This window comes from Gopherus evgoodei, chromosome 11 (assembly GCF_007399415.2).
Source record: "Gopherus evgoodei ecotype Sinaloan lineage chromosome 11, rGopEvg1_v1.p, whole genome shotgun sequence".
NCBI classification, from domain to species: Eukaryota; Metazoa; Chordata; order Testudines; family Testudinidae; genus Gopherus; species Gopherus evgoodei.
The window spans coordinates 22,378,014-22,391,133 of NC_044332.1; the positions used below are offsets into that span (position 1 = coordinate 22,378,014).

The following is a 13,120-nucleotide window of genomic DNA, read 5'->3' on the forward strand; positions in this document are numbered from 1 at the left end:
TTTATTGAGGCAAAAGGTGTACTCCACCATGAAGTCAACTATCCACTATGAGACTTTTGTCTTGAATATAGTGAATCAAAAGAGTTTCTTCTAGATCAGGGTAGGCAACCTATGGCACGGGTGCCGAAGGCGGCACACAAGCTGATTTTCAGTGACACTCGCACTGCCTGGGTTCTGGCCACCGGCTGGGGGGGGTGGGGGGCCTCTGCATTTTAATTTAATTTTAAATGAAGTTTCTTAAACATTTTAAAAGCCTTATTTACTTTACATACAACAATAGTTTAGTTATATAATACAGTCTTATAGAAAGAGACCTTCTAAACCCATTAATGTATTACTGGCACGCAAAACCTAAAATTAGAATGAATAAATGAAGACTCGGACACCACTTCTGAAAGGTTGCCAACCCCTGTTCTAGATTAAAGGATATTAGTAATTTAGATCTGTTTAAATTCAAGTATTACTAGTGGAAGGATGGTGGTGGGAATTGTAGTAATGAAATGCTTGTTACTACATCATTTATATCATTATGGAATATAAACATAATATCACAAAGGAGAAAATAGCATGGGGCTGTCTTTTCATAGTGCTCAGCACCTACAGTTTTAGTGGAGAGTTGCAAGAGAGCTGTGCTCTCATTTAGGCACTTAACTGAAGTGGTCAAAGTGCTCATCTCACAGCCACATCCACTGTTTTCAATGGTCCCAATTCAAGAAGGCACTTAAGCACATGCGTAAGTGTTTTCCTGGATAGGGTTGCTTTCCAGAGTCATGGCCAATGGCAGCTATTGGATACTAAACTCTTTTGTTAATCTGGTCTTTGTTACCTTCATGGAAAGGGTTAACATTTCCATAAAGTGATTTCAACTGATCTTATTAATAGAATGCTTAACAACTTCCTAATATACTTTCACATTTGCGAGCCCCTACTGTGTTGAATGATTAAATTAAAACTACTAGAAAGCTCTCATTAGAAATGTTAATCAGTGTGGTGACTAAGTGTCCTTCAATTGGCACTGCATTACTGCTTGAAGTAATATATTAGTAATGTCAATTATACTTCCACCACTCCAGCTTCCTTCCCCCCTCCCCGAAAAAATTAAACCCTAATTAAACTTTAATAGTCAGACTTCAGTTCAATCAAAATAAAACATCACCAGTTGTTGTTTAAATGAATGTAATTGTCCTACATTTCTGGCATTAAGTGTACTTAGGTTGTAAAGTCTACCTGAATCCCTAAATCTTTGCTAATGAAGCGTGCTGCTTTTTGGAACACAATTTGGAGGGAATTAGTTCATTCTCTCTCTCTCACACACACACACACACACACACACACACCCACCCACCTTGAGGAAAAATAACTTTCACTAGTAATTTTTGGAAACAGTAACTTTTACATCATATTTGAATTAAAATAAAGATGAACACTCAGTTCTGAACTACGTATTTAGTCTATAGCTAACAACATTGGGAATCTGATTTAGGGCTAATTCCCCTTTTACCATTATGAATCAAGGTTTTCTGAGTTCATCCAGTAAAGTATTTATACTGTATATATGGCACATTTCTTGAACAGGAAAACCGTAAAGGATGCAGTAGCTTCAATTACATAATTTCTGAAATATTAAGGACAAGATTTGTTGAAATAACCAAAGTGAATCTCTTGTCCAATACAAGATGCACAGGTTGTTCTCAAAGGGACTCAAATATATATTACTTTTAACTGTGTCTCTTTACAATTCAGATATGATGGGAAACGTTTTACTATCAGCTGGAGAAGAAAAGAAAAACAAAACCTCATTCCAGGCAACTGAAAGGCACAACTCTTTTGAAAAAAATCCCAACTCACGCACCCATCCAGTATTTGTTTCCTTGTAAGAAGCTGGTGTGGAAAACCCCATCCTGGAATGCTGGCACAGTGAGCAACCTCCTCTTGATCTCTGCTTACAGCTCTCACATCTAAGCTCCAATCTCTTTAATCCTCTATTTCAGTAAACTCACTGTACCTCCCTAAGAGAACATGAAGGGATGAGGAGAGAATTAGAGGAGGGCATTTTCAAACACTCTCTCAAACAGATTCTTCCTTTTCAACATTAAGAATAATGGAAATTATATTTGTACTGTGGGCTCTCTATGTATTAAAAACAAAGCTCAAGCAGAAAGTACAAAATGAGCTAAATCCAGCAGTAAGCAAACTAAGCTAATCACAGATCACAAAAACCTGGGGTACTTTGACAAGATATAAAGCAATCAAGATTTTGGTTCCCAGTTGATGACATGTAAATGGATTTACTAATGCCATTATTTTGAACTTTTGGTGTGTCAGCCCTGCTACACAAGCAGGTCACTAGAGACATTATGCTGTTTGCAACTAAAGATCAAAACTCTCTCCAGGGTTCTTTAGTATCAGCACTCAATCCAAATCCTCGGGTTATTTCCCCCCCTCCCCCCGCCACTAGATCACCATTTGTTGAAGTTTACTCTTCTTTTGTCTGTTCTATCATGTCTGTCCAAAACAGAAGATTTTTCATTTTGCTTAAATCAATAACCTTTGGGACTATGTTGAGGTATCATATCAAAAGGTAGATATGAAAGGGAATTTAAACCCACCCCCCTCCCCAATTTTTTTTCAGGGTTGCTAGACAAATGGATGCAGAGGAATAAAATAGAAACAAGGATAAACTTAAGTACCCAGGACAAGACAGCACCATTCTTGATTTATATTCCCACCCAGTATTTTCCTGAAAGTTGAATGCATCTTTTTAAAAATACATATGTGAGGTAAGCAGTCTAGTGGGTGTTTATGGAGAAAAGGTAAGAGATAAGTAGCATAGCTAAGCTAAAATGAATTAAGATCTCATCTTGTAAATAGCCCCCTCTGGGTCCTGTTAGCAGAACAGAGAGGTAGGATTAGACTGGATGTCATTTCAGTCTAGTACTGAGCTACAATAATAGTGAACTGTCAGCACCACTTCATGCTAGCAGAAAGAATTAGTGTACTCAGGCAGAGCTGCAGACATAAGTGCTGATTCTGTGGGTGCTCCAGGGCTGGAGCACCCACAGGGAAAAATTAGTGGGTGCTCTGCACCCACTGGCAGCCAAGCTCCTTCTCCCCCCATGAGTGTACTGCGTCCCTGCTCCTCCCTCCCAGTGCTTCCTGCCCCCCATTGCCTAACAGCTGTTTGGTGGCATTTAGGACTTTTCTGGGAGGGAGGGAGAGGAGCAGGGACACAGCCCATTTGGGAGGAGACAGGGCAGGGGTAGGGACTTGGGGAAAGAGGATGGAAGGGGGGGCTAGGACTTTGGTGAAGGGATGGAATGGGGGCAGGGCCAGGGGTGGGTCCAAGCATCCACCAGGCACAGGGGAAGTCAGCGCCTATGGCTGCAGAAGGCCCTATCTGCAGTGCAGACGTTGCACAACCCCTACATGTAACAAAGCCCATCTTGCAGGGGTTGGGACTAGGCCTATAAATCTGTGATTACACAGTTCCACACTCCTCCTTCCCCCAATCCACAACAGGTGTACAGCCAGTGTATATTCCTTGGACAGGCTTCCATAAAGAAATTGAAAAGATGGGGACTGTTTAGAAGAGACAGAAGGGATATGAAAACAGTATACAAAATGATAAATGGTAGAGAGAAAGTAGATTTGAAACTTTATCCACCCTCTGCCACAAAATCAGGAACAAGGGGCATTCAAAGACACTGAGCTAAAAAGGATGAGCTGAAGAATCTACTGTGTGGAAGGTGGAAACTGGGACTAGCTGAATAAGGAAGGTGTGATGAAGAGACCAGTGCAGAAGCAGGGGTAGGGGTAGGGAGAAAGACCAAGACCCAGTTGGAGAGCCCAAGGGGGGGATCCCACACTGCAAGAGGCCTGCAATGTACATTACAGCATATAGAAATATTGTAGTATCTAAATTAACAAAATGCCTGTACTACTGTACAGTGGTTAATTATCTGACCACTTCTCACAAGGGAGCTTCTCTCTTTAAACTGTTACAGTAGAACTAGGATAGTTTCACTGCTTAACCTGCTGTACCACAATTCCATCATAATTTACATTCAATTTTAGTACAAACCTACACTGTTACATTTGCACTTGTATAAAGCATCTTGATTGTTTTATGGTTCATTTAGTCACCTTTAGAATTTTTTTAAATAAAAGATGGCATAATTAAATGGATACAAATATAAATAAGTGTTCAAATTTTAATGTTTGAATGGTATTTTTACACATATCCTCATATGTTGGTGCTATATCAGTAAAACAAAGGGGGATAAAAAAAATTGCTACAGCGAAGTTTCCAAGATTTGAAAATATATACACTTCTACACTAAATAGGTAATGAGGAACCTTGACAGTTTCACAGAGCTGAATCTTGTTCTAAAGGGCATTTTACTATATACAGTTAGGCGAAATATTTTACTATCCCTCAGGACAAACAGCAGACCACCTTATGCCTTTCTTAAGTAAGCCACTTTGACAACATTCAATACAAGGAGTACATGAACACAAATCCACAAAGTATACCTCACACCAGTTAACTGCAGATTCCTTGTTTAATACAGTTAGTTTTACATTCACACTGAGGTGGTTTCCCCCATAAAAATGTTTAATTTTCCACATTGTTTGCACATATTTTTAGCATGCACTGAAGTGAATGACAGGGGCACAGTCCAATAGAATACTGCAACTGTCTAGAGAAAGTGAAAACAGTCAAAATATTTCCAATTAAAAAACAGGGACAAATAGCAAATCTTAGAACAAGAACCACTCTTAAGGATGGAAACGCATTTTATATGAACATTTATCTTCAAAGTAACATGGAAACTATAATATGATCAAATGTACTGGCTACTGTAAACCACTTTTGCTGTACTGATTCAGATTTCCTTAGGACAACCATCCAGATACCTTGAGGGCACTGCCAACCAGTATAAATAGCTCTTCTCACAGGTTTGTAATATCCTTTTAAAAGTGAAGCTTTCCACTGTGGCTAGCACTGAATATTGTTTTGAAATGTGCCTATTACAGAATAGACAATTCTCTTTTCTTTGTGTACCAAGATTAATATCTGCACAACTTTGGAAAAGATTTTTCATTACACACACACACACACCCCCCACCAGTAAGGAACATAAGATGTATTTTTCAGTCTAAGCATGGATGATTTGCTTAAGACCTCTCAATTAGTAGATTTTTATTAAACAGGCTACAATATGTGTGCTTTGTTGTCTTTAAAGCATATATTTCAAATAGGAAAACCCTGATTCCCACTTGCGTAGTTAAGAGTGCTACCAGGGGTAATCCTCTATTTCGGAATGTGTATATAAAAAAGTTATTAAAAATATATTGAAAATATAGTCAATAGGTAGTGCTGGCTAAAACTTCCAATGAAACTTGAACAGCAGCAGAAGCTGGATATCACATCCTTGTGGAAAGTTTAATGATTATGAATTCATTTTACATACTATATACTATAATTTTCTCCATAGTTTAAAGCACTTTAATGTATAATTACTGAATAGGCTAATTTTTTTGTTCATGAGCAAACATTTAAGCCTGTCAAAGTAGATTTAATCTCAATGGGTTGTTTTACTCTGAAAAGTGACTCTGTAAAACATGGTATCTGGTGTGCAATGTTTTTCACTTGCTTCCATATCAATTGTGCTAAGTTGACAAGTAAAAAAGATTTCTCTAGAGTCTAGCTTGGATTTTTCATTCTTGCATACCACCACGATCAGTAAGATGTGTACATGCCAAATTCTGTTTGTGACATCCATTTAACCTCCAGTGTTCTTACAAAGGGGTAACTGAGTGGAATTAAACAATTGTGTGATTATGCATGAAGAAAAAAGAATCCAGCTCTCTCTTTCAGCATTGTAGAGCTAAAAGGAGGAAAAAGTAAAAACTGTCGCTAAGCAAGCAGATATAACCCTAAGTAAGGACCAAGTTGAGTATGGTGCAATTTGTACATTCTCTTTTCAAAGTAGACCCACACTAATTTTTGGTAGCTCCATCTTCACAACCAAGGGTTGCTGTAACAATTGTTTTACGTACTTCCAGACAAAAATATTTTTTCAAACCACCATGGGTTCATCAACAGCTGTGGCTATCTTTAGGGTTATGATTTTCTAAGCCAAGATTCATTTATCACTTGGATAAATATGAAAAAGACTTGTAAGGCAACAGATTCTATCCCTCACCTATCTTGTAGCAGTTTTGAAATACATTCAACTTTTGTGCCTAAACTAGCTGACAGCATCCTTTGTACTTATCGAGTTTTGCACTTTGGTCAGAAAAAAATTGCATAGAAAATTATGCTTCTGAAAATAAAGCTATAGAGCTCTTGTGTGTGTGTGCAATATACTAACAAACGTTCATGGTTCCACAAACTGATCTTTCAAAACTCTTTGTGAAATTAAGAACATGTTCTAGAATTTACCACATAACTTGCAATATATTTCATGGCTTGATTTAGATGATCAGCAATTTGTTACAGATTTCAAAAAGGGCCCAAGTTTCAGATACAAATGGACTGACACACCTCACAGGTAACAGTTATAGTCAAAGCATATGAGTTGTAAAAGTTAGTCAAGCCTCAAGGGAACGTTGAAACAACTGTAAACTAAACATTAACAAGCATTCTTGGTCATTTTAAAAGTTATACCTACATGTTTAATATTCTCTAGTCCCCAAATGAAAGGCTACACAATGGCAGATGGTTAGCAATTAGTTAATGGAACTTTCATAAGTACCATGCCCTTTCTGTGGCTATTAGGAAGAATAGATTGGCACCATTATTTCAAAAGTAAATGTCATTTGTATTTTTGCTTCATTTAGGGAAAGTTACAGAACCAGATTTAAACTATCCAGATAGTACAATTTGCACTGAAGTATATAACCAAGACTGTTCCAACTATCATCTTTTCCTTTATGCCAAAAAGCTTAAAGATTCTTGTCTTCTACTAGCAGAGGTCAAAATTAGGTTTCCCACTAAAAGTGGCCTGACATTCAGAGGTCCTGAGCATCTACAACTCCTACTGACAGCAATATATGATGTAGGAGCCTAACTTCAGGCAGCACGGTTGAAAATTTTGGCCACAGAAATCAGTTTCAGAGAAAATACAAACATTTTACACAAAAATGTCCATCTGTTACGTTAAAAAATACATCTATTTATGGACAGTTGTTACTTTTTCCCCAAGAGTCATACAATCTCTCTTGCTGTAGGAATATCAGCAAAAACATCTAGGCTCTTTGGCCAAGCCCCTTCTTAAACTACATGAATTTATATATATATACAGATTAACACGTTATAATGGATCTAGTACTCTTCTTTAGAGACTGTCAGCGCGCAACAAATTGTAAGTCAACCTTACAAGACTTATAATGTCAAAAGTGCTTTTGCAAAGAACAGTACACAGATGTGTATTCAAAGTCTCAAAACACTTCATGAACTCTGAAGTGGTTATCTAAGGAAGGGACTTCATCTGCAAAATGAAGCAGTTTATTTACTTGCACACCAAATTCTTCAAGAATCTGCAAAAATTTCTTGTGCTCCTTCCCAATCCATGACCTCATTGTATCAAACACTTGGTAAGGTGTAACATGAGCATGAACTGCAATCCCTGTCTCTGCAAATTCTTTTAACACTTCAGGGTCAGTAACCCAAGTATTGCTTCCTCCAGAGTGACCACCATCCAGCCAGTAAAATGCTCTTATGTTTTTTATAAAGGCATCTGTGTTCTTGTCCTTTTTAGCTTCTTTTAACTCATAAAGCAGCTGGTTCAAAACCACGCAACCTTTACTGAAGCCAATCAAAGTAAATGATGTTTCACCTATAGCAGATGGTGTACCAAAACTCATAGCAGAATTATCAGAATGTTCCCAATTTCTCTCTCTCTCTGATGCTGGACAGCCATTTGTCGTAGGAACAGATTTTGACTTACAAACAGCTATTGTTTCATCCGTGTTGAAACTGTACATACTCTTTTGGGACAGCAAAATGTTCTGGGTGATACTGAATGCATTAACTAGCAATGCATGAAGGTGTGTGAAAGCTCCAAAGCCACTGCCGTGTTCTGGTGCGCCAAACAAATTGCTTGCCACAAAATTATCATAGCAGCTGAATTTGTGCAGATGCATACGGGAACATTTTACAACCCAAACATAACTATTAGGGAATCGGCGAGCGAGTATAGTAGCAATGTTTTCTAAACTCCAGCACTCCCATTGAAAGTTTTCTGGATGGCAGGCCATAACGTCACGATAGTTCTGAAAGAAACGAGACAGACAACACATTACTATGTTGTAGGAGTGCAGTGTTTCTGGTGAGCAAAGGTTTAACTCTCGGTTTGTTTCACACTCTCTAGCACAAGCACTTATGGAAAGGGCTATGGCTGGCTGCTAGAAAGGGATACATGATTGTCTTTGGGAAAGTATGTCTTTGAGACAGTCAATACCCAGGATCACAGGATGGTTAATCTTCAAAATGGGAAGCATGTGTTTTCTTTCTGATAAGTAAGATATGTAAACTTAAACAAGTCTTAAAGAAAAGATGTTGCTCACTGCACACATATTATAGCAAAATGTTATCCAAATACAGCCTTCAGTCTCCAAGTGTTGATTTTTATTGTGTTCTGGTGAATTCCCACTTCAAAAGGCTAAGATTCTGTAGACTACAGATTACATTAAATTATATTCAGCCTCACAAAAATATTAATTCACCATTATTGTTTGGCCTTAAAATTTAAAATGTAAAACTAGTTTTATCACTTTAAGGATAAAGAATACACAGGAAACTAATCAAAGACATCACTGATCTCATTTCTTTTTAAGATAGGTTAATGCATTCCACTTATATCCAACTGGCTAGTAGTGCAAACAAAAACAACTCTCAGAAATATGGGTGGTCTTCTACAGCCCTATTTCTGTTAATGGACTAGAATTGATTAGCTTTTCATGAAGGATAATGCAAGAGAAATGACACATGACTCTTGACAAGCCAGACCTAGTTTACAGAGGACAAAGTCTATGATTCTTTGCACAGTCACAAACCGTAAAACATTAAAAAGCCAGAAAAAATTTTGTTTGTGCAGGATTTTTTTGCTTCATTCTGGTTATGGAGGAAAAGGGTTTTTTCCCCTAACAAAATGTTACTCTTGTGCTTTCTTCACCATAGAAATATTGAAGTCAATTGGACTACTCAGAGACAAAGCTAAACATGTGAGTAAGCCTTTGCAGGATCAGGGCCTCAATCTCTTTTAAGTCTCAGTTCCCCATCTGTGCAATAAATAATACTTCATTACCTCAGAAATACATTGCAAGTATGAATTTGTTAGTGACTGTAAACCACTCAAATGCTCCCAACTGCCACAATAAGTAACTACAGAAGTCACAATAAGTTATTGTAACTGAACAGCTCAATTATTGATGCCAGTGTCAAGAACTTTCAGGCCAAGAAACATTACTTACTAGTTTTAGGTAAGAGTTTGTGAAAGAACAAGCCTACAAGCCCTGGTTCAAGCAGTTTATAAACTTCACTTGTGTAGCTTATTAGCTTCCAAATCTAAATAGCTAGACTTAACATTTTATAATTCATTAATGCATGGGGAGTAACTGTCAGAAAGAGAGACAGTTTTCTTCTTAGCACATGTACAAGTGCCTCAGGTTGCTTGTGACCAGAGTGAATCACTGAATTTGGTCTGCTCTGGAGCTTCAGCTTGCCCAGGCACTGACAGGGAGCACAACATGAATGCTGATCCATGCCTGCTTCCCCTCTGTTCACTGAACCTTAAACCAAGCACTCAAGAGCCAGAAGACTATAGGAGCTAAAGCTGCTCCACAGTTTGAGATTTATCATATCCTGTTTCTTGTTAGATTACTGATAACGTATGGGTAAATTGCTAACATTCTAGAGCAACCTTAATTTTTGACCACTCGATTTCACAACAATCTTGTTTTATTAGATTTTTTAAATAATTTTCATACACATGTACACATCATCTTAGTTAATTCTATTTTCACCCTAACAAAACAATTCAATTGTACAATACAGAGCTGTTCACTCTAACCAGAACTGCAGTGCGCACAGGAGGGAGATGAAACAAATCAGGCATCAACTTTCACTCTACTTAACTGTAAACACTCTCACCATATCCTAATGTAAGTAGCTCCTAGTAGATCCAAACACCCAATATATTTAACAATGAGTTGCAATGCATGCCATATAAGATAATCACACTAATATTCCACACTAGTGGACAGGACTGTATTTATCTATCACAGCATTTTTATAATGCTTGCCATAAGAATAAGAACATAAGAATGGCCATACCGGGTCAGACCAAAAGTCCATCTAGCCCAGTATCTGTCCACTGACAGTGGCCAATGCCAGGCACCTCCAGAGGGAGTGAACCTAACAGGCAATGATCAAGTGATCTCTCTCCTTCCACCCATCTCCACCCTCTGACAAACAGAGGCTAGCGACACCATTCCTTACCCATCCTGGCTAATAGCCATTTATGGACTTAACCATAAATGGCCATACTGGGTCAGACCAAAGGTCCATCTAGCCCACTATCCTGTCCTCCGACACTGGCCAATGCCAGGTGCCCAGAGGGAATGAACAGACCAGGTAATCACCAAGTGACCCATCCCCAGCTTCTGGCAAACAGCGGCTAGGGACACCATCCCTGCCCGAAGGAGCAGTATTCCCATGTGCACCACTTCACAGCATGCCTTTAGCTTCCTCCATTGTATGAACACTTGATGTGGGTATGACCTGTTTGCAATGGACACACTGCCAGGAGCTATGAGGGCAGCAGGCTCCGCCCCCAACACACCATAACTCTACTCCCCTTGCACCAGTGGGTTTAGCCTGACTTAGTAGCACAGGGAGACCACACCAGGGCTGCCCCCGTCCCTGGGAGGGGGGCAGGAGGCCGCCCCGCCCCCATGAGTTTGCGCTGGGGAAGGGAACAGCGCGGGGCAGCGGGTCGGTCTGCTCGGCCCCCGCGCCGGCTCGGTGCGGCTCCTGGCCCGTCTCCCCGCCCCGCCGGCCGGTACCTGTACCTGCACGTCCCCCGGGAAATAGACGACATGATGCCGAGGCGGCTGCGGCTGCTCCGGCGGCGGCAGCAGCAGCAACAGGTCGTTGGCTCTGCCGGGGTCGGCGCCCGGCACCTGCGGCAGCCGCAGCCAAGCGGGGCTCAGGCGGGCGGGGGAGGAGCCGGCGTCCGAGGGCCCCGCCCCGCAGCTCGGCGGGGCTCGGCACAGGCTCATGGCCCGGGCCAGGCAGAGGAAAGCCGAGCTGACCAGTCCCCTCAGCACCGAGCTGGCGGCGGCGGGCGAGCAGCGCGAGCGCCTGCTCATAGGAGCCACCAGCCCCGCGCTGGGCCTCGCGCCGCGGCCGCACCACCAGGCCACACCTGCCGCCGGCGTACAGCGCATGCGCAAGACCAGGGGCGATGCCGCCGGAGCGGAGGGGGTAGGTCCTATCCACAGAGAGAGATTTAGGGGGCGTGGTCCGGGGGTGCTGTCCCCCTATTGGCGACTTCGCTTCCCGCGTCTTCTTGGAAATGGACCAGAGGACGGACCAACGTGAAAGGGCTGAGGGAGGGTGGTGATACGCATGCGCACTGGTCCTGTTCGTGTCCCAGACTTTTTGCAACAGGCACAACGGTTCCCTCGTGAGGGATGCGGCAGTACAAGTGAAAGCGCAGTGCGGGATAACTGCCCGTTGCTGACCCTGCAGGCAGCGCAGGAGGGGGAATGGGAGGCAGCCAGGCCCAGAGGGTGCCCGGCCTCCCTGGGCCAGCTGCCCCGAACGGGTCCGACCCCCCCCACACCTGCCCAAAGCTCTGGGAGGGAGCTCAGGTCTGGGGCAGAGGATTGGGGGGCAGGGGTTGGGCTCTGGTCTGGGGGGGCAGGGGCTGGGCTCTGGGAGGGAGTTTGGGTGGGAGCTCAGGTCTGGGGCAGGGGTTGGGCTCTGGTCTGGGGGGGCAGGAGTTGGGCTCTGGGAGGGAGTTTGGGTGTGGGGGTTGGGCTGGGGCAGGGAGTTGAGCGTGGGAGAGGGTGAGGGTTGCAGTGCTTTCCTTAGGCTGCTCCCGAAAGCAACCTGCACCCCTCTCTAGCAGCAGCTCCTAGGCAGGGGGCTGGAGGGGTCTCTGCACACCTCTGCCTACAGGCATTGCCCCTGCAGCTCCCATTGGCCGCAGTTGGCAGGGTCGGCGCTCAGGGTGGGTGCAGTTGTGGTCAGCCCCTGTGTGAATGACGATTTCACAGACTGCATGGAAATCCTGAAATTATCCCAATACCGAGATTTGTCCAACCACAAGGAGGCAGAATTGGGGAATGTCTGCTTCTGCATCTCCACTGTTGGAAAAATCATGGTATTGGGCTAATTTGATTGTTGGAGGTTTGCTTCCTTTCTGGCTGGCTGATAGGAGAGGGGGCTGGTGCTGACAATGTGTGGCCATCAGGAGCCTCCACCTAGCCTAAAACATTTTGAAATTTATTAAATTAATAGAGGACAATGTAAATGGGATGGCCAAACCCCACACTGGCCCAAAAGGGTTAAAGGACAGTACTCATCTCAGTGCATGCCCATGCATCTGACAAAGTGGGTATTCACCCACAAAAGCTCATGCTCCAAAATGTCTGTTAGTCTATAAAGTGCCACAGGATTCTTTGCTGTTTTTACAGATCCAGACTAACACCGCTACCCCTCTGATACTCATCTCAGGTAGCTCCAGCCATCCAAACCTGCAGAGCATGCACCAAATGGAGATGAAGCTTAGAAGGGAGCAACTAAACTGAGATGAGGGAGGATGATTGACCTATTTATCCTGAGGGCTCCTGAAAAAGCCTCCCTGTGAGGACAAAGACTGCCTGCTGAGGCTGATTGGGGCTGAAGGTTCACTTATCTTTTTCTATCTCATGTTGGGCTTGCAAGCTGTAGGGGGAGACAGTAGGAAGTGATCCAAGGAGGCAGCTCTGGGGGCGTGCCAGAGTGCCTGACACTGTTTCTCATAGGACTCTGAGTCAGAGCCTGGTGGAGTGGGAGGGCATGGGCTCCCCTGCTAACTGTCTTGTTGCAGGAGGGGCACAAGCC

General features: G+C 42.5%; 2 protein-coding genes across 2 annotated transcripts in view; one reads left to right on the forward strand and one right to left on the reverse strand.

Annotated features, from left to right (window-relative positions):
* The window catches only part of TYW5 (tRNA-yW synthesizing protein 5), a 32,925-nt gene extending 30,230 nt beyond the window's left edge, over nucleotides 1-2,695 (forward strand). Inside the window, exons 8-9 of the mRNA XM_030579327.1 lie at nucleotides 1,744-1,917; nucleotides 2,633-2,695. Coding sequence (XP_030435187.1) covers nucleotides 1,744-1,877 — 134 coding nt within the window. The 3' untranslated portion in view covers nucleotides 1,878-1,917; nucleotides 2,633-2,695. The remainder of the gene's footprint in view (nucleotides 1-1,743; nucleotides 1,918-2,632) is intronic.
* Nucleotides 2,696-4,193: 1,498 nt separating this feature from the next.
* On the reverse strand, nucleotides 4,194-11,379 carry C11H2orf69 (chromosome 11 C2orf69 homolog). The gene is made up of 2 exons (XM_030579323.1): nucleotides 11,080-11,379; nucleotides 4,194-8,280 (listed from the first exon to the last, which is right to left on the reverse strand). The coding sequence occupies exons 1-2, from the start codon at nucleotides 11,377-11,379 to the stop codon at nucleotides 7,447-7,449; spliced, it is 1,134 nt and encodes a 377-aa protein (XP_030435183.1). The 3' UTR covers nucleotides 4,194-7,446.
* Between the last annotated feature and the right edge of the window lie 1,741 nt (nucleotides 11,380-13,120).

Bases quoted from the DNA above. Each gene is read 5' to 3' on its own strand.
- C11H2orf69 (XM_030579323.1), bottom strand. From the start codon at position 11,379: ATGAGCAGGCGCTCGCGCTGCTCGCCCGCCGCCGCCAGCTCGGTGCTG. The intron at 8,281-11,079 runs GTACAGGTACCG...CGTTTCTTTCAG, and splicing joins ATTTCCCGGGGGACGTGCAG to AACTATCGTGACGTTATGGC.